Genomic DNA, 18715 nt, shown 5'->3' with positions numbered 1-18715 from the left:
GGCCTCTGTTATGCCCCGCCCCTTTGTGGGCGTGTCCCCAGGAGGCCCCGCCCCCGAAGCCCCCCCCAGCCCCGACGGGGCGCGCAGCCCGGCCCCGCTGCCCGGGGGCACCCGGCGGGACCCCATGGCCGGGACCCCCGGGGCTCCTCGCTGCGGCTCCCCCGGGCCCCAGGGCAGCCCCGCAGCCCCTGCTGCCCTCGGGGAGAGCCCCATGGGGCCCTCCGTGCCCTCCTGCTGCCTCCCTGCCCCTGCACGTGGCGTCGCGGAGGTGCGATGGCAGCAGGCGCTCGGTGTTCTGCTGTCCCCATGAGCACGGTGCGGTGACACGAGTCCCGTGGGCACCCCGGTATTGGTCCCGTCCCGAGGGCAGCGCAGGTGTCATTGCCTGAAAGTGAAGTGAGAGCTCGGCGTCCCGTACGGCGCGTGCAATAAACACCCCGGGGTTCTAAGAAACCTCCCGCTCTCACCCCGCTCTCTCAGCTCAGCCGGCGCACCGCAAAGCCGGCGAGTGAAACCGCAATGCGATGGATACTGTAACTCATCCCTCTGCCGCGCTGCAGGGTGAGTCGAAAATTCCCCGAGGTGACGACGCTGTGACATAACGACCTGCGGCCTCCCCTGCAGGCCACCAAACCCACAAGGCTGCCAGCACCTCGCTGTGCTCTGAAGGTGCACGCCGTGCCTCCTGCACCTGTAACCACACAGGGGCCGTGGCGACCCCTCCCTCAGCACCGCAGACCCCATTTCTCTTCCCCGTCCCAGCAGCCCCCTCCGCCCTGCCAGCCTCCTTCCCCTCTTGCTGCAGCTCGAACCTGGCCGCGTTTCGCAGCCCCACAAGACAACTGGGGTTGTTTAAATGCCCGGCCACTCCAAAGGGCTGTGCAGGAATGGAGGATGTGCTTCCTGCCTGCGTGAGTGCTGTGACCTGCAGGTATGCCTTGCAGTGACTGACAGCAGCGAGCTGATACTGTCGAAATGCCCTTTCAGATCCCCGGGCTCTCTGCTTTACAGTCATTTCCCCACTCGCTGGCTGGCAGGTTGGGTTGGCTCCGTCTTGCGTAATTACTCAGCGAGGGCTGGAGGTGAGGCTGATGCAGCACAAGGCACCAAGGTGGGGAAACCTGGGGCTCAGCAGCCTCTGATTTCCACTCTCTGGGCTCTGGGATTCCCACGGCTGGAAACAGCTGCCCTCCTGACACATGTCCTGCTCCTGCCCAGGGCAACCACATTTCTTTCACCCCGTTGGGAAGGGACGATGCTGCAGCCAAGTGTCTGAGGAGCACAGCTGAGGGGTTTGGAGCCAAACACCACACACAAGCTGGTAAATCACACTGCATTTCATTCCTGTTTCCCAGAATTTGGGGTGCCAAGAAGCAAATTGATGCTGGGCTGGGGGATGGCATCGCTGCAGGAGGGTGGCTTGCCCTGGCAGTGCCTGCCCACAGGCTTTCCGCACGTGTCCCTTCCCAAGACGTGCACGTGTGACTCCCGTATGGTGGCTTCGGCTGCTGCTGAGGGGTCTGAACATCAGGGGATCCCTCGTGGTGGGTCTGTGGGAGCCCCGCACGGCTGACATTTGGCTGCCTGCAGCCTCAGGACTGAGTCACCCCTCAGGACCCGCTATGTGCATTGCCCTTTGAGGCTCACACCGAAACATGAGTGGTAGATGAAGAGACCTTGAGAGCAGGTCCCACCAGGCAGGCGCAGGGCTGAGGGGCACATGGAGCGGTGTGGTGATGGGGGACAGAAATATTTGCAGGAAGACATGCTGCTGGGGCCTGCTGTGGGGCTGGGAGCCGTGCACCGCTCCCTTTGCTCTCTCGGCCCCAGCCAGACCCCGCTGCAGCGGCTGCTGAAAGCTCACGGGAGGATTTCTCCTTTCCACTGCCATCCCCGGCCCCCTCCTCCCCTGCCCACCATGGCTATTTGCATCTGCGTGGGCGAACTTCGCGCTGCTTGCCGAGCTAAATCCAGTGGGGTGGAAACTTTTGCGGAACGACCTGCTGCGGGCACGTGGCAGCGGTGTCAGGGTGAGGGCTGGGGGACGAGCCGCCCGGACCCTCACCTCTCAGCCCCCATGGGCTGTCCCCACCACCCCAGCTGGGGTGGGAGACTTCACGCAGACAGTGCCAGGGTGGAAAAAACGGAATCTGGAGGCATTTATTTCAGCATCTGCCCACAGATCCTGACCCTGCAGGGGTAGGAGGAGGGCTCGGGGCATCTCCCCTGCTCCTGCCTGTGTGGGTGGTGATGTGGTGCTGTGCTCACCTCCGCTGGCACCCAGCATCCCTGCTGGTCCCGAGGGCAGTGGGTGCAGGTGCGTGGAGCCCTTTTGTGGGACGTTTTCACCCCTCCAGCACCAGAAGCCCCTTTCTGTCTGTCTCCGGTGCACCTGGGTGTGTTGCAGAGCCCGCACCAGCAGGAGCCCCCCAAAACACTCCCCTCACCCCTTCAAGGGGGGAAAACCCCGCGTGGGAGGAGCAGGGAGAGCGGGGTGACGCTTGTCACGGGTGGGAGGTGTGTCACCAGCCAAGGGCTTATAGGAGCGCCGGTGAGAGCAGGAACCTCCGTCACAGCAGCCGTAGGAGCAGAGGAGCGCCAGGCAAGGTGAGTGGCTGCGGGTGGCTTCTCTTCTCGCCGTCAGGCACTGGGGAAGCTCTGCTGCAGCTGCGAGCACGGGGGGCAGCGGGGCACCGAGGCAGCCAGCCGTCGGGGTGTGGGAGAGCTGGGGCTGAGCAGGGCGGTTGCTGTGCGGCGAGTGAGGAACGACAAACGCGAGGTACTCGAGCCGTGGTGGTTTTAAAGCGCTGCGAGTCGCAGGCAGCAAACCCAGAGAGCTCCGCTGCCTCCATACAAACCTGTCAGCTGCTGGGGTCGTGTGGAGGGAGCAGAGAAGTGCGTTAGGAAAGTAGTGGCTGTCCCTCAGCGTCATGGCAAGTGGGAAGGTGAGGATGACACCGGGACATGCACGAGCTCACGGGCGCATGAGGTACTTCTGCGGTCAGTCCCAGCAAGGCAGGTGCTGGTAAAGGATGTCCAAGCGCCTGGCACTGGGTCCCTGGTCAGCACAAGCTCAGCAGAGCTCTGCTGACCTGTGGCTGGTGTGAGAGCAGCAGTCTGGGGCTGGTTTCCCAGCCTCGGCGGGGTGGTGGGGAGCTCTGACCGATCCCATTAGCAATGCCAAGATACCTGTGAGCATCGTGCTGCCTTGTGGCCTGAATTCATGTTGGCTGTACCCATTTTGTCGCTCGGGGGCAATCAGAGAGGTGCTTTTCCCCGCAGAGGACTGCCAGGTGTTGCTGTGTAGCCCAGCACACCACAGACAAGCCCGGCCAGCAGCCTGTGAGGAGAGGACAGGAGCCACTTACTGGGGCAGGGGCTGGCTCTGCTTTTCCACCAGGGTTTAAGATCCCCAGTGGATATTTCCCTACAGGCTGGGGAGAAAGCAGTGCCTGCTCCTGGCCCAGAGCCAGTGACAGACCTGTGCAGGAGCCTGCTTCTAGCTCCCCAGCCCATTTTCCCTTTGTGTGACAGCCTGGGGGACCACAAGGTTGTGGTTTTGGTGACCTGGGGCACCCAGGAACCGCAGGGGGCTGTAATACCCACACACCCCAATGCCTGCAGGCCTCCAGCTCGTGCTAATGCCCGTTCCAACTCCCGTGCGTGTTTCATTCCAGGCCCGTGCGCTCGTGATGGACTCCCTGAGCACTGTCCTGCCCACCAGCGAGGTCACTGAGCACAGGCTGGGCAACTCCTGCTCCCAGATCCAAGATGAGTTCCTCTTCGTCACGCTCCCCGTGATGTACTCGCTGATCTTCATCGTCGGGCTGCTCAGCAACACCCTCGCGCTCTGGGTGTTCTCGTGCGGCACGCAGCGCAGGACCTCCATCACGGTGTACATGAGGAACCTGGCGCTCTCCGACCTCTTGCTCTCCCTCTGCCTGCCCTTCCGCATCGCCTTTCAGAACAAGAGCGAGCCCCGGATCTTCTGCAACGTGGTCGGGGCCTTCTTCTACCTCAACATGTACGTCAGCATCACCTTCCTCAGCCTGATCAGCCTGGACCGCTACCTGAAGATCATCCGGCCCCTCCAGAAATTCAAGATCCACACCGTGGCCTGCAGCACCGCGGCCTCTGGGTTGGTTTGGTTGGTGCACTTAGCCTTCATGATGCCTTTCTTTTTTGAGACCAGAGAAGAAGGGCCCTGTGAATATAAGTGCTTCCACTTCAGGAACAAAAGCACCACGGCAGCAGCCTTTAACATGACCGCAGTAGTGATTTTCTTTATCCTGCTGCTGCTCTTCCTCTACTTCTATGGCAAGATATTTGCCAAGCTCCACAGAGTCTCCTCGGTGAACGCTCAGCAGCTGAACAAGAAGACCAGCATGAGAGCCATCACCAAGACCTTTGTAGTCCTGATCATCTTCATCGTATGCTTCACCCCCTACCACATCGTCCGCGTCCCTTACATCCTCGCGCAAGTCGAGGTCATTTCTAGCCTGCCCTGGAAGCAGGGCCTCCACCTCGCTAACGAGCTCGTGCTCTGCATCTCAGCTCTCAACAGCTGCCTTGACCCAGTTGTCTTCTTTTTCTTGTCCAGCAGTTTCCGGAGGGCTGTGCTCTGCACCTTCCAGGGCAGGCTGAAGAGAGCTCTCATGAGGAACCAGGGCAGGCTGAACCACAGCAGGTCTGTGACAGAAATATAGGCTTTACAGCGGGGCCGAGGTTTTTCTCATGGGATTTTCTCATCACGGATTTGCTCTGGCTGATGGTGCTTATGGGACAAGGTTTGCTGGGAAGATGGAGGAAGAAACTGGAACTGCTTCATGTTTCTTCCCCTCACGCCAGCAGGGTTAGAGCATCATGGGGGGGGAAACAAAGAGGAAAGGATAACTGGGACCTTACTTTTTTCCTGCCCCGGCTCTGCTGGCATAGCTGAAGGACGTTTCCTAGGAAGAATGAAGCTGGAAGAGCCAAAGGAGAGCCAGTGTTGGCCGAGGATCTCCAGCCAGCCCAGGGAAGGGCAGGGGCAGAGCCCTGGGCAGAGACAGGCTCCTTCAGTGGAGGGAGCGGAGGGAGGGGAACAGGAACCTGCTGCGAGCCTTGTTAATACACATCACCTCCACACCAGAGAGACGAGAAAAGGGAAGGGGAGGGGAGACAATGCAGTGCAAAAGCATCAGGGAAAGGTGAGGGAGACACTCACCAGAGCATTATTTGTGCAGCGGGTGAATGGTTTGCTCCGCGACGGAGCCCAGCGGTGTGCAGCTTGTGTGACAGGCATGCCAGGAAACGTGCAGACCCTGTAACCCCAAACCATGGCAACGATAACCGTAACTCTCTTCTTACCACAGTCTGTGTAACTCCGGCTCGGCCTCACCTCTCTAGAGATTCAGACAGGCAGCTCCAGGCTTCCTTAGCTCTGTTTCTTTGCCCATTTCGCCAGCACGTTCACAGAGGGCTGGCAGCCTCACCCAGCCATAGCACAGCACCTGCTTGGCACTTGGACCATGCCAGGGTCATTGCTACAGGAAGGGGTCCAATGGGCAGAGAGGATGCAGCACAGAAGTGCCTGTGCCTCGTCTGAGACCCATGAGCCCCAAATGTGAGCTTCTGCCTCTGAGATCCTCAGCGCAAGCACTGCTATTTTGCATTGACTCTGAAAAAGGAACCTGCAAGGGATATGGAAGGTTTCCTGCTTTGATTAGTCTTCAGCATCCATTCCCTTCCTTCAGAAGAGATACTTCTCTGTATTTTTTTCCTTTTATGTGCTCTCACCACGTTTGTTCACTTATTCTTAGGAGACTGCAGGCTTGGAGCAGCAGCCTGCTGCACTCACTCCTCAGGTAGAAAAGCCCTGGCCATAAAAAGCCAGGAGGATTTTCATTCAGACTGTGAACTTCTTTAATTAACTGTGGAACTCAAATACTTGAATAATACTTGGGAGAATAAAATGTTTTCTTAAAGACTGAATACTCTTGTCTTTCTGGTCAAGGTGTGAGCAACCCCAAACCTCACGGTAGCTTTCTTGCTTTGTTGAAGGAGCACCTTAAGAACCAGAGGACACCCCTCGCTGTCCTCTTTTGTCTCTGCTACTGAGCACACTATGAGCAGGAGGAAAGGATATTTTTTTTTTAGCAGAGGTGGGGGGAAATACAGAAAGCCAAGCTCTTCCTGTGGAAAGCTGCACATAAATGTCACAAAACTGTTTTCCTTTTCCGATCAGTGCTGACAAGAGTCAAAGCAGAAATGCTGCGTGGTTCAGAAGCCTCAGCATCGAAAGGCCAGCATAAGTGTGTGCCACACAGCCTGCAGGAAGGCCCCCCCCAGTTTCCTGCAGGCAGTTTCCCCCGATGAAGCCCCATCCCTCGACGCCTCCCCGCGGGAGCAGCAGCACAGAGAGCAGAAACCCTCGCTGAGCACAACGCCAGCATCCCGTGGTGGGGGCAGAGGGCTGAAAGGGCTCAGCACAGGTTTCCCTGGGGGGTGAACGAGCCGGGTGAGGGTGCAGGAGGGAGACGGGGGCCCTGGGGTCCAGGAGGCAGGAGGAAGCGTGCGGGCTGACAGCGGAGCAGGCGGAAGCCTCCAGCCTGCACTAGAGAAAGCCGCAGGGCTGGCGGTGGCTGCGCTCACTTCTGAGAAGCAGGGGCCTGTGCCGTATCCTGTTCCCCCCGCGCTGGAGGCAGGCGGGTGGGCTTGAGGCGGGCGGCTGCTGCTCACCCCCTGCCCTTTTGGGGGGCAGCAGCCGGGCACGCTGCTCTGCCCATGCGGGGATGCGGGCAGAGGGCACCGCCACAGCCCTGATGCGGTGTGTGCATCCCTCACGGGGCTGCTGGTTGAATTTGGGGCTTGAAACAGAGCTCGGGGCAGTTACGGGGGTGCACAGCCCCAACAGCGGGGAGCGGGGATCGAACCCGCGACCCCAAGCACCGGGAGCCGGGATCGAACCCGCGGCCCCACGGCCCGGCCGCGCCCCCTCCGCCCGCTCCATGGCGCTGCCGCGGGGCATGGTGGGAGGGAGGGGGTGGGCGCCATGTCGGGGGGGCTGTGGTGTGTGCTGAGCCCCGTGTGTCGGCGCCTGGGGCTGGGCACGCAGCCCGTGCTCCCCAGCAGCCTGCTGACGGGGAGCACAACAGTAAAATGGAGAAAGGGAAATGCTGGAGAGGGCTGCAGCCTGCCGGGCTCCTCCTGGGGAGAGAGGTAGGGCTGCTCCCTTTGGTGCACGGTCATGAGAAGTAGCTGGGGGGGAGAAATCCCACTCAAAAACATCCCAGTGAGGAATAAAAGTAGCTTACCCAGCTGTGGGGTGAGTTTTCCTGAGCTCAGTGAGCAAGAAGTTGTTGGGTGCTTACAGTAGTTTGGATTATACCTACCTCACCCTGTATTCTCTGATTTCCTTTACAATAATTTGGGTTATATCCACCTCACCCTATATTCTCTGAGTTCCTTTAAAACGCAGATTTGGCATGTTTTTGGTCGTGCCTGCCTTGCTTTAGGTACAAGCAGTGATGATTTCCAAGGCTTATCCCTGAGCTGCCACTGGAGGGGCTGTAATTCCCTTTGTACTCACATAAACCGCATTTTATTGTGCTGAATTTAATCCAGCACAGCGTTAGATGTAACAGTGGCTGGAAATGTGAGCAGATGATGCGGGATGGAGACATCAAGTGATGAGAAAAGCGTCTTGCCCTTCTAGGGGAAACCTCCAGGGAGATGGAGCTGTTCCTGGCCCCGTCCTCTGAAGGGGACTCAGAAAGGCACCAGGGTTACTCAGGGCACCCAGGCAGTGCTGGCCAGCCCCCTGCCCCAGGCTCAGTGTCCTGTGGTTGTGGTTCCTGGGTCCTTCCAGCAACGAGTGCCCTGCTCAGGGAGTTTGAGCGGTCACAGCCAGTTCTGGTGCAGAGCCCATACCAGAACGCTCCTGCCCATGTGCAGCAGGCACACTGTGCTGTAAGGAACGTCTCGTTCCTCACGCAGACATGAGCCTGGTTGTTTCAGGAGGTGAGCAGCTCCGGGCACTAGCGCTGTGTTGTGCTTTCCAGGTTAGCAGACGCAGTGACACCATTGTGGAGACTTCCCTACCAGGAGCAGCTGCAGGTAGGATGTGCTGATGTGGACTTTTCTTTGTTGTGTTGCCCCAGCTGTCCCTACCACCCCCGTGAGCAAATACCCCCAGGATCCATCCCTTACTGCTACAGCCTGTTCTGACCCTATTTACCACTGCTATTTACCACTGCTTTCCTTCCGGAGTTATTCTGAAGGACAAAAGGTGCTCCGTGGTTCTCTGTGGGTGGTGTACGTGATAACGAGCAGCACGGGAGGGGTGTACTTACAAAGTGATCCTGTCCAGTGCAGGACAGCTGGGTAACTGGGCCTTCAGGGCCTCTGATGGTTCCTTTGGACCAAGAGCTTCAGACCTGTGCTTGGTGACCACAGACGCAGCTCCTCCTCTTTCTTATCATTGCTCCAAGCAACTGCAGTGTACAGCGTGATGAGACAGGTAGAGTTCCTCTAGGGCTGTGTCTCATTACAGTATTCACTCCTGCCTCGCATTGGCTGGGTGATGAACAGCTGCCCACTGCTGTGTGGTCCTGTGAGAGTGTTCCTGGCTTAGGACTCCTCTGCAGGTCAAGTACGAAAACCAGAGGAAGGTTTTACAGACACTGGCATCGCGTCTGCAGGAGCTGGGTGTAGATGTGCAGAAACCTGGTGAACTCTGCTGTCCTCTCCGTCCTGTAGTCCCTTCAGTGAGTATCTTGTGGGAATCCCATCAGCCCTGAACCCCCAGCAGTCCCTCACTTGGCTCACAAAAGCACTTAATGGGGATTAGTTGGTTCTAGAGAATGTCCCCAGAGCAGGCTCTGTGGCCCTTGCTACTTTCTGCTTTTCTGCCTGCCAGAGAGTGAAACAAACCCAGTGGTTAGGAACTCTTTCATGTCCTAGTCCTCCCTGATAAACCTTTTGTTGTTAGAGAACACTTTCTTCTTCCTAATGTAAAGTTTTGGGGTCTCATGCGCACACTGGGTTAATGAGCTTTCCGCACTTGTGTTTATCTTCCTGTGTTACCAGCAGAGCATCCAGACTGGGTTTTGGCTTTCCTCCATTACCTTTTTTCCTGTAATACAAGGCTTTATTTTTTCTTTTCTCCCTTAGCCTGTCATTAACGGCTACCGAAACAAATCTACTTTCTCTGTGAACCGAGGACCAGATGGAAACCCCAAAACTGTGGGATTGTACGTGGGAACTGGCAGAGGTCAGTGCAGGACAAGGAACTGGCTGGAGACCCGTTGCGGTGTGCAGGGTCCTGGGCAGTGCTCTGCTGGAACAGCTCCCACCTGAGCTGTGCAGCAAAGTGCCTGAATCCCATGGGATGCCAGCAGAAACACCATTAAATCTGGAGCAGCAATTTTAAAGCCTCAGTTCGTTACCTTCTTAATAAATGCCAGTTTGTAATTTACTAAATACAACAGTAAACAAAACAGCTCTGGTAGCAGCCCCCTGGAGATTTACCTTCTTTTTAATTTGCTGTTCCTGCATTTTCAGCCAGCTCCAGAAGCCTGTGCTGACCAGGGAGAGAGTGGGTGTTTGTGCACCTCTACAGGCAGCAAAGCATTCTGACAGGTCCCACAGAATGTGGTTACTTGAATATCACAGGGGCTAGTGGGGCACTTAAATACCTTTTTTCTTTTTTTCTTTCTATTTTTTTTTTTTTTTGCATGATGGGACAAGTCAGAGGAATGACTTTTCTACAGCTTGTCACGTCAGATGCTACGCTGTTTTACTGTACCCTGAAACGAAACAATTAAATACCTGTCTCTCTTTCCAGCAAGAAATATTGTCTGTGTGAGAGCTGACCATGTGAAGAATATACCCTCAAACCACAAGCACGTAGCCCAGGTAAAAAAAAAAAAAAAAAAAAAAAAAAGCCCTGTCTGTCTCTTGACTGGGGAATAGAAAGAGTGCCATAACTCTTACTTGGGAGAACATCATATTTATAGTTATGCTGGGTTTTCAAGTCCGTTTTGATGTTCTGAAGATTTTCAGGCCTGACTCTGGCTGATGGACTGGCATTTTTTAAGACTTAATGTTGGAACCTCGAAACTGTCCCCAAGGGTGAAGTTAATAGTTAAGTCCTAATTAATTCCGCAAATCTAGTAAAACACACAAAAATCACAAATCATCAAAATACCGTATTTTTCCAGAACTTGGAAGGAGCTTTTACTTGATATTTAAATGAAGTAGGAAAAAACAGTTGATGCTGGGGGAACAGTCGTCTGTTCGGGGTGCACAGCATCATGCTAAGATGAGGGCAGTTTTCCTTACCGTACTATGGGCTCCCTCTCCCCTCTTCTCAGTGCTACGAGGAGTTCATCCGTCGCTCCCCCCTGGACTCCTGCATTCTCTTCCACGAAGGTGGACACTGGCGGGAGCTTGTGGTACGCACCACCAGCCACGGCCACACCATGGCTATCGTCACCTTCCACCCCCAGCAGCTGGGCCAGGTGAGTGTGAGGAGAACAGGCCCCTAGAACAAGCACCTTGGGGATCTGGTCCTGTTAATTGCCTGACTGGAGATGTCAGTGAAGTGCAGCCTTTTACACAGAAGATTTCAAAGCCCTGTGGCTTTGAAGGCAGCTAACGCTGGCTCACTTCACCTGCATAAAAAGCTAATGCAAGGCAGTTTTGTATTCACAGGCCCCTGGACAAATCTGATACTGAGTGAGAGAAGTCAGTGTCAGGGTCCTCCAGCGTGACAGGGCACATGACACAAAGGAAATAATTGTAGTACCTGTCTAAGATCCCTAAAACCCCAGTTCAGCCTTGCACAGGGTTGTGATGGTGCCAGGCTATTGGTACACTTTTGGAGCTTGCTGGGTGTATTGCTAGGGAAAAGTGCCTGATCAGATTACCCAAACACTCCACTTTTCCTTTCTCTCTCTTAACAGGAGGCTCTGGCTACTCAGAAAGCATTGCTTAAGGAGTTCTTCGCTTCTGGACCTGGAGCAGGATGTGCCTTGACTTCACTTTACTTCCAAGAGAGGTATATGTGCTGACACTTGTAAAAATTGCACTGTGGTGTGGAGGAAAGGCCATGGGGAAGACTGAAAACAAAGCTTTTTCCTTTTTCTCACCCCTCTCTGATGAAACTCGAGTTGCTTCAAGAGAATGGCAGATGTTTGGATGTCTCTTGCAGACATGATTTTAAGGTAGTCACATCTTGTGTTTATCGTGAAGCTTCTGAAATACTTTAATACAGTATGGTTCTACCTAATGGGAATTTAGATCCTGGGAAACTACAGGAAAAAAATAAAGTGACTTTCCCAAGACAGTAAATCATGTTAGCAGCAAAAGCAAGAATACATTCTAGGGCTACTGCCTTGTACGAAGTCATTTTAATCCTATTATTATAGGTTGTGCAAGTTAAATATTCATTACAAAGAATCAAAATTCTTTCCATGGGCTTAAAATGCTTATTTGAAATAAAACCCAACAAACACACCAGGAATGCCAATGGCAGTCAGCTACCTCTTTGCAAACACTGCCTCCTAACAAGGTCTTTGTTTTATACATATATGTTCTTCTAGCACCATGACGCGCTGTTCCCATGAGCAGTCACCCTTCCAGCTCCTTTATGGAGAGCCACACATCTTTGAAGATTTGCTCGACCTGAAATTTCGCATCTCTCCAGATGCCTTTTTCCAAGTGAACACAAGTGGAGCAGAAACTCTGTACCGGGCAGTTGGGGAGCTGAGTCAGGCTGATGGAGACACCGTCCTCCTTGATGTCTGCTGCGGGACAGGTGAGCAGCAGCCATGCAAGCCAGGCTCTGACAGGGCTGGCATTTTGCATGCGGAAAACTATCCCTCCTGTATAAATGCTCATTTTTATGCATGGAAATACAGATTGGTTTTGTATCCTGGATTTCCAGGCACAATTGGTCTCTCTCTGGCTCGCCACGTGTCCAAGGTTATCGGTATCGAGATAGTGGAGAAGGCAATAGAGGACGCCAGGTGGAATGCTGCGTTTAATGGTGAGTTCAAACTCACTGTTGCAGAAGGTTTCAAAGTAACTGCTGAAAAACCTGAAGCAAAAGTGATGGGAGGGTTCTGAACAACCCCGTCCACTCAGCAAAGAGTGGTACATCTTGTTAGAACTAACATCTGAGACTGTTCTTAGTTCACGTGTTTGCTTTTTGCTTCACAGGAATTTCCAACTGTGAGTTTCACAGTGGAAAGGCAGAGGCTGTGTTACCACAACTGCTGTCCTCTTGGGAAGATACCCAACCCCTTGTTGCTGTGGTGAACCCATCTCGAGCTGGGATTCGTAAGAATTTTATTTATTTTAATCTGGAAAAGAGAATTTTGAACAAGTTTTGTGGGACCTGTTATGCTGGCTCCAAGCCCTCTGCTTGGTTTGTCTCTAGTTGCTCACGTTGTTGCTGACAGCAAGCAGAACCAGCAGTCTCAGAAGGGGTAAGAAATCCCGCAGTCAGCAAACTTGGCCTCAGTGCTGCACCGCACCGGGCTCCCTGTGCACTTGGGGAGAGTCTGGCCTTGCATAAGGCAGAAAGGCCAGCTGCCCTGCTCGTTGTATGTGCTGTGCTCCAGCCTTCTACCCACATCAGTGGCCTCTGCAGGGCTTGCATCAGTGTGTACTGGGAAGTCTCAAACTGGACATAGTGACCAGATGCTGTCTCGTGTGTGTAGAAGGTTTTTCATGCCTCTGCCTGACTGAGTGACAATTGTTCCTCTGTTTCTCAGCAGAATTAAGGATGAGAGAGAACTTTTCCCACTGTTCTACCCTGCCAGAATCAGCTGAGGCATTAGCAGTGTGGTTCACGTCCCCAGCCTGCTAAGACCTTGTGTCTGAGACAGGACATGGCAAAATGCATAGATTCTCTTTTTCCCTGCAGTTCAGTGCAATTCGGTGATGCTTGCTCAGCAGGAGAATTCGCTGAGGTGTAGATTGTTGGGAAAATGTGATGTCTGCTGTCGCAGATTACAGGGTTGTGCGAGCCATCCGAAACTGCAAGGCCATCCGAAGGCTGCTCTACGTCTCCTGCAAGCCAGAGGGTGAAGCCATGAGGAATTTTCTTGAGTGAGCACCTTCCTCTCTTCCTTTCCACTGACGTTGGTGATAGACACTATTGTGTGCCCTGAGGACAAGGACAAATAACTGGCCGTAGCTCAGGAAAGTTTTTGTTGTGACTGAATTTCACTGGGTTACTTCTGCAGGTGGGATCCAGGTCTAGTCAATGCATGATCAGAGGCGGTTCGTGCTTCTGTTCTACCTTGGGTGTACCCGCAAGCTGCACTCATTGGTTTGAGACAGCGGGTATTCCTTTGGCTTTATGAGCCAGCAGGATGCTTTTGTGCATCGTTAAGGGGTAGAAAATAATGCTGTTACAACACATCTGCATTGTGCACAACCCCTCCCCAACAAAACAGTGTCAGGGTGTGAAATACTGAGTCCTCTGGGTTCACTGCTGGAAGGTGGACCCCTAGCCAGCAAGCAGTCTGGTATTAGGATTAGCAGTCACCCTCTTAACTAGGTGTTAACCACCTAGTTAAGATCTTAACTGGGCAGGCCCACTTGGAGATGATAATAGGTAACCGACAAAGGCAGGTGCAAAATTGAGGATTATTTCCTAACGGTATTGTCTTTTTAGCCTGGATGGCTTGTGAGAATCAAAGCCTTAAGCCTGCCCACCGAGCTTTCAGCTTGCCCAGAGTGTTTCCAGGGCTGGTTTCTGATTCCGTGTAGGTGGTTCTAGATCTTGGTCAGTGTCATCTGCAGATGGATGTTAGCCAAACAAAAGATACCTCCTTAATGCATCCTCTGTGCTGTTGTGCTGATGATGACAGTGGGAAGGCTTCTGCTACTGGTCTACAGGATGCCCTTCAAACACAACTGCTTTCTACAGGCTGTGCTGTCCCCCTGACCCAGGGAAGAAGCTGGTCGGAGAGCCATTTGCCCCTGTGTTGGCCATACCTTTTGACCTGTTTCCTCATACTGTTCATTGTGAGCTGGTGCTGCTGTTCTCCCGCTGACAAGGAGGCAGGTATGCAAGCTCAGAGAGCTTGGAAAGCAACCTCCTAATGTCCTTAAGGCTGGAGTGGATGTAGTTATGTTTTTAATTTATTTTTATACAACTTTCAAGAAATAAATTATTTTCTTCTTGCTCTTGAGTTGCCTAACTTTTCTGTTCTGTATGGAAGCACTCAGATTTCTGGGGTGAAAAGGTTGTCTGTAGCATTTCATCAGCCTTCCCTCCCCTTCAAACCGTTCTGGGACGCTGATTAAATCTTCACACTTTGCTGGGAGAATGTTGACTGTGGTGGGGATGGGGGGATATTTCCTGTATGAACTTCAGTAGTAATACTGAATCCCTGTCAGTCACATAGACAAGTTAGATATATTTCTATAAAATGAAATGGGAAAAAAGAACAGATTTAAGTGTCTCTTCTTCCATAGCCACTTTCGTTGTCCCTGCTAACACTTGCTGATACCGAAATATGAATGGCCCTGTAAAAAAAGTCAGCAATAAGAAGTTTTCTCATCATGTTGCTCTGTGATAGATAAATAAATAAATAATACAAGGTATATTTTTTTATGTCATGCTATTCTCATTGGCTGGCAAGCTATAAACCTCAGTGCTGCATGAAATTCTCTCCAGGTCTGCAAAAAATGAAGCTGCTGCAAGCTGGAGGTAGGTCTTGGTCAGCAGAGTTCCTCATTTTGTGAACTCTGGAACTCCGCCTTGCTTTAGGGGCTTTTTTTTTTTTTTTAATTTTGTGTTCTGTTGAAGTTCCACTGAATAAAGGTGAATAAAGGGGCCAAACTCCTGAGGAAAGAGGAAGAGCTGCCTGTCCTGAAGTGCTCTAACCCCAGGCATTTTTCACAGCCGCGTAATGCGGGTGCTAAGAAGCCGTAAGCCTGGAACTACGCCAGCCACCACCAGTCAGTTTTTAGGCCCTGGGGGCTTAAAGTATATGGGGCTGGGGTGTGGGGGGCTTCTTGCAGCAGACGGGGTGCAGAGGTGAGGGGGAGATCCCTGGGGGGCACAGGGAGCCTCACCCTTCCCCTTCTACTGCCTGAGGCTTTTCACACCGACTGCCTCCCGTTCTGAGTGACGGGGGGGTGCACCTTTCCAGCATGGTTTTGTCGGCTCACAGCTGGACGGATTTGTGTGGTTCCAGCCCCGTTTTTACCCGAAACAGAGGCCAGAGGAGGGGGGGGATGAAGAGGCGAAGGCTCTGCAGCGGGGGCTGAGGCCGGGCGGGCGCTAGGACCCGGCGGCGCTGGGCGGAGGAGGCCGCGTCCTCCCGGCTGTCAGCGGCGCTGCCTCCGCAGCCTTCATCCCCCTCCTCCTCCTCCTCCTCCTCCTCCTCGCCCTCCATGGTCACCCGCTGCCTCCCTCCCGGGCCGGCAGCCGGAGCCAGGAGGCCTCGCTGAGGGGCGGCTCGATGGCGTCGCCGCGCACCATCACCATCGTCGCCCTCTCGGTGGCCCTGGGGCTCTTCTTCGTCTTCATGGGGACCATCAAGCTCACCCCGCGCCTCAGCAGGGACGCCTACAACGAGATGGTGAGGACGGAGGAGGGGAGAAGCCTCCAGCCGCGGGGTTCGGGGCCGTGAGGGGCGCGGAGGGGGATGGAGCCCTCATGGGGGTGTCCGTCACCCCCTCGCTCCCTCAGCGATGCCGCGTCCTGTCCCCCCCTGGTGATTCTCCTGCCCCCTCCATTCGTGTTGGGTATTTATTGTGAGGGTTCTCGGGCCCGTAAGGGATGGGGATGGAAGTTTCCAGCACATTCTGCCCTCTCCTGCCGCTGCACCTGCCCGCCTGCTGTGCCTTGCTGGCAAATGGCATCCATCTGGGTTGTGGTGACCACGGGGGGCTGGCAGGAGAACCGCAAAGCGGTCCGGGTGCGAGAGGTGAGGGGACAAAATGTCCAGAAAACAGAGCTCCCGAGCTTCTTAGCTATGAGCTTCTTTAGCTACGTAAGCTAAAGAAAAAAGCGCCGAGGCTTGAGGAGCATTGCAGAATCCTCTGTGTAGCGTTTTGCGTCTCCGTGCTCCCTGTCTGCTTTGCCAAGAATCAGGCCTTGAGGTAGGGGTGATTTCCATCTTTTATGGAAAAAAGCAGAGGCACAGCAACATCATTCCCAATACCTGATGTTGTACCGCATCCACAGCTCGTTAGGTTATGTTTTCACTGTGCTGCACACCAGGGTAGGCTGTAGCATAATGGAGACAGTGAGAGAAAGCTTGATCTCACCAATCGCTGAGTGTTATCTTATCTCGCCCCAAGCAAACAGAGCACCTCTGTTATCTACCCACAACACCAAACTTGCAGGGATTTTTTTTTCATTCAGCAAAAAAAGCATGCATGCTACTTTGTGTATTAAAACACTTGGAATACCAGAGTGCTGTAGGGCACACTACTAGTTACGTTTCTTTATAAAGCTGTGTCCTATGCATTTGGTTAAAAACTGCTGCTTTGAGGAGAGCTTTTATTCACTGGAGGTCTAGAGCGCATCCTTACAATGCACATACTTGGTATAAACATGTCATGGGATTTTCAGTAGCAAAAATGACTCTTTGACTACCTGTGAGGTGTCATCAGCTTTTCTTAGAAGGAAGGAGCAAAATTTACAAGGAAGTGGGAAAGTTCCGTGTGCCCATAACGCAGGTTTCCAGAATTACACGGGAAGTCAATCTGCAGTCTGATTAGTGCCTGTGAGAGCAGAACGACTCTGTGTGTGAGATTTGGTTTCCATTTCCCTCTCCTTGCTTAGGGAACACAAGGGCAAGAATACCTGCAGAGATAATATGCTCATGTGTAGATGGAAATAATTTCAGACATTCCAATAACTAGGAGCTTTATTATAATATAAAAGAAAAAAGGCAACACTTGACTGAAAAAGGAAAGAAACCACCACCAAAAACCCCAAACCTACCTATACCTAACTCTCAAATGCAAGAGCTTGATGTAAGGACAGGGTTTTCTTCCCTGAAACAAGGAGGCAGCTATGTAAGGAGGCTGTTTTGTAACTTACATTGCTTCTAAATCCAGCATAAACCAGAGAGCAAGGATGTCAGATGTCTACTTGCTTTTTCTGAGGAAAGAAAGGTTCATAAAGGTATGTAAGGACAGGAGTAGGGTTGGTAAATCTCAGCTTTGATATATTGTCCCATGCTATGATTGTACTGCTCATCAACCCCGGGGTATATCTAAATTGTTTTGAGATGGAAAGAGACTTCAGTTTCTACCTTCCGTGCTTTGGCTTTGCAAGGACTAGGTGTATTATTTAATTATAAAGGGCATGCTACTCTTAGAGAGGAACTTTTTAATTATTATTTTAACAGTGTGATTCTGCATTGTTAATTTTAGAGAGGAAAAGGTACACTTGGCTTGGCCATTGCTCAAAAGATGGGTGCTAGATTGCAGAATTGTCTTCCAGCAAGGAGATAATAGCTTGTAAAGGGGGAATTGCAGGTTGATGGTGTGTTAATATCTCTAACAGCAGCTTTAGGAGTACAGATTGGGTGTCATGCCAGAGGGGTCTATGAGGATTGAAGCGATCTTCATAACATATTACACGTTTATTGGTTTCAGTGACAGTAACGTTTGCCTTCTTACATTGTCATATTCTATGCTATTACTGCTTGATTTCAGAAACGAGCCTACAAAAGCTACGTGCGGGCCCTTCCCATGCTGAAGAAGATGGGAGTCAGCTCCATCCTTCTCCGCAAGAGCATTGGTGCCCTGGAAGTGGCGTGTGGCATTGTCATGACACTGGTGCCTGGTCGCCCCAAAGACGTGGCCAACTTTCTGCTGCTCCTGCTCGTGCTGGCTGTGCTCTTCTTCCACCAGCTAGTGGGGGATCCACTCAAGCGTTACGCCCACGCCCTGGTCTTTGGGATCCTGCTCACCTGTCGCCTGCTGATTGCCCGCCAGCCTGAGGAGCAGCCCCCAGAAAAGAGGATCCTGTCGGTAAATGGGGATGAGCAGCCACTCATCCATGAGGCGGCTCCTGAGAAAGGCAAAGTGAAGGTATCCTAGTTAGGTGCGTTTGAGGAATACGGACCCTCGAGGCAGCTCTCTCCAAAAGCACCCAGAAAATTTGGTGTTTTATTTTGTCGTTTTGTTTTTATTTAACTATTTATATTTTTTTGGCTGTCTAAATAAAGTTTCATGTGGGGTCTGAGAGACATGTGGTACGTCTACACTGTAGTCTTGCTTTTGCTGCTTCCCTGTAACATAGGAAAACACGAGCTAGCTTTAAACAGGACAGTTTGGAGGCAGATAGCACCTGGCTGGAATTAGCACTGGTCTCCTCACAGGAGCTGCAAAACCAGAGTGTGGGCAAAGACTCGGGCAGTTTGTCATGTTAGCTCGGCACTCTTGCAGCAGGGGGATTAGTCCCTGAGCACAAGACCCACATCCGAAAGGCAGTTTCACCCCAGCTGGATGCATTTCTGCTGCGTTGCAGCCTCTGCAACAGCTGCTGGGTAGAAAAGAACATCACTAGAGTGACCTTGTGCAGCCCCACTCCTAGAGCTACCCCAGCCACAAATGGAGGCTTTTTTTTTTTTTTTTTGCACAGTCAGGTGAAGAAAGGACTATACTGAGCATAATGCTACTTGTATTTGAGGGAAGGTCCCTTAGCTGTTGCTGCCTCTGTGACCGGTCTGTTTGGTGGACTGGTTAT

General features: G+C 52.9%; 3 protein-coding genes across 12 annotated transcripts; all 3 read left to right on the top strand.

The window, feature by feature from the left end:
• The first annotated feature begins 29 nt into the window (after positions 1-29).
• Positions 30-6855, top strand: LOC101799758 (probable G-protein coupled receptor 34). Of its 2 annotated transcripts, XM_005027827.6 has the most exons (2): positions 30-2607; positions 3678-6855. In XM_005027827.6, exons 1-2 carry the CDS (start codon positions 2251-2253, stop codon positions 4704-4706), a joined length of 1386 nt encoding a protein of 461 aa, XP_005027884.5. In that variant the 5' UTR covers positions 30-2250; the 3' UTR covers positions 4707-6855. The 2 variants fall into 2 exon arrangements, with proteins under 2 accessions (XP_005027884.5, XP_071899164.1); XM_072043063.1 differs by lacking the exon at positions 30-2607 and having other exon boundaries at positions 2615-6855.
• A 106-nt stretch (positions 6856-6961) lies between these two features.
• TRMT2B (tRNA methyltransferase 2 homolog B) lies at positions 6962-14189 on the top strand. 9 transcript variants are annotated; one of them, XM_027464891.3, is made up of 12 exons: positions 6964-7200; positions 8043-8097; positions 8628-8747; positions 9154-9253; positions 9827-9897; positions 10356-10502; positions 10947-11041; positions 11586-11800; positions 11930-12031; positions 12205-12324; positions 12999-13098; positions 13866-14189. In XM_027464891.3, exons 1-12 carry the CDS (start codon positions 7034-7036, stop codon positions 14098-14100), a joined length of 1527 nt encoding a protein of 508 aa, XP_027320692.3. In that variant the 5' UTR covers positions 6964-7033; the 3' UTR covers positions 14101-14189. The 9 variants fall into 9 exon arrangements, with proteins under 9 accessions (XP_071899158.1, XP_027320692.3, XP_071899160.1 ...); XM_072043059.1 differs by having other exon boundaries at positions 6965-7200; positions 12914-13098; positions 13925-14153; XM_013107143.4 differs by having other exon boundaries at positions 6967-7200; positions 13925-14189.
• Positions 14190-15262: 1073 nt separating this feature from the next.
• TMEM35A (transmembrane protein 35A) lies at positions 15263-18213 on the top strand. The gene is made up of 2 exons (XM_013107148.5): positions 15263-15587; positions 17680-18213. Exons 1-2 carry the CDS (start codon positions 15468-15470, stop codon positions 18064-18066), a joined length of 507 nt encoding a protein of 168 aa, XP_012962602.2. The 5' UTR covers positions 15263-15467; the 3' UTR covers positions 18067-18213.
• The last annotated feature ends 502 nt before the right edge of the window (positions 18214-18715 follow it).

This window comes from Anas platyrhynchos, chromosome 10, assembly GCF_047663525.1.
Source record: "Anas platyrhynchos isolate ZD024472 breed Pekin duck chromosome 10, IASCAAS_PekinDuck_T2T, whole genome shotgun sequence".
Lineage (NCBI taxonomy): Eukaryota > Metazoa > Chordata > Aves > Anseriformes > Anatidae > Anas > Anas platyrhynchos.
The sequence above is the reverse complement of the archived record's forward strand: the minus strand, read 5'-3'. Positions and strand labels throughout refer to the sequence as shown.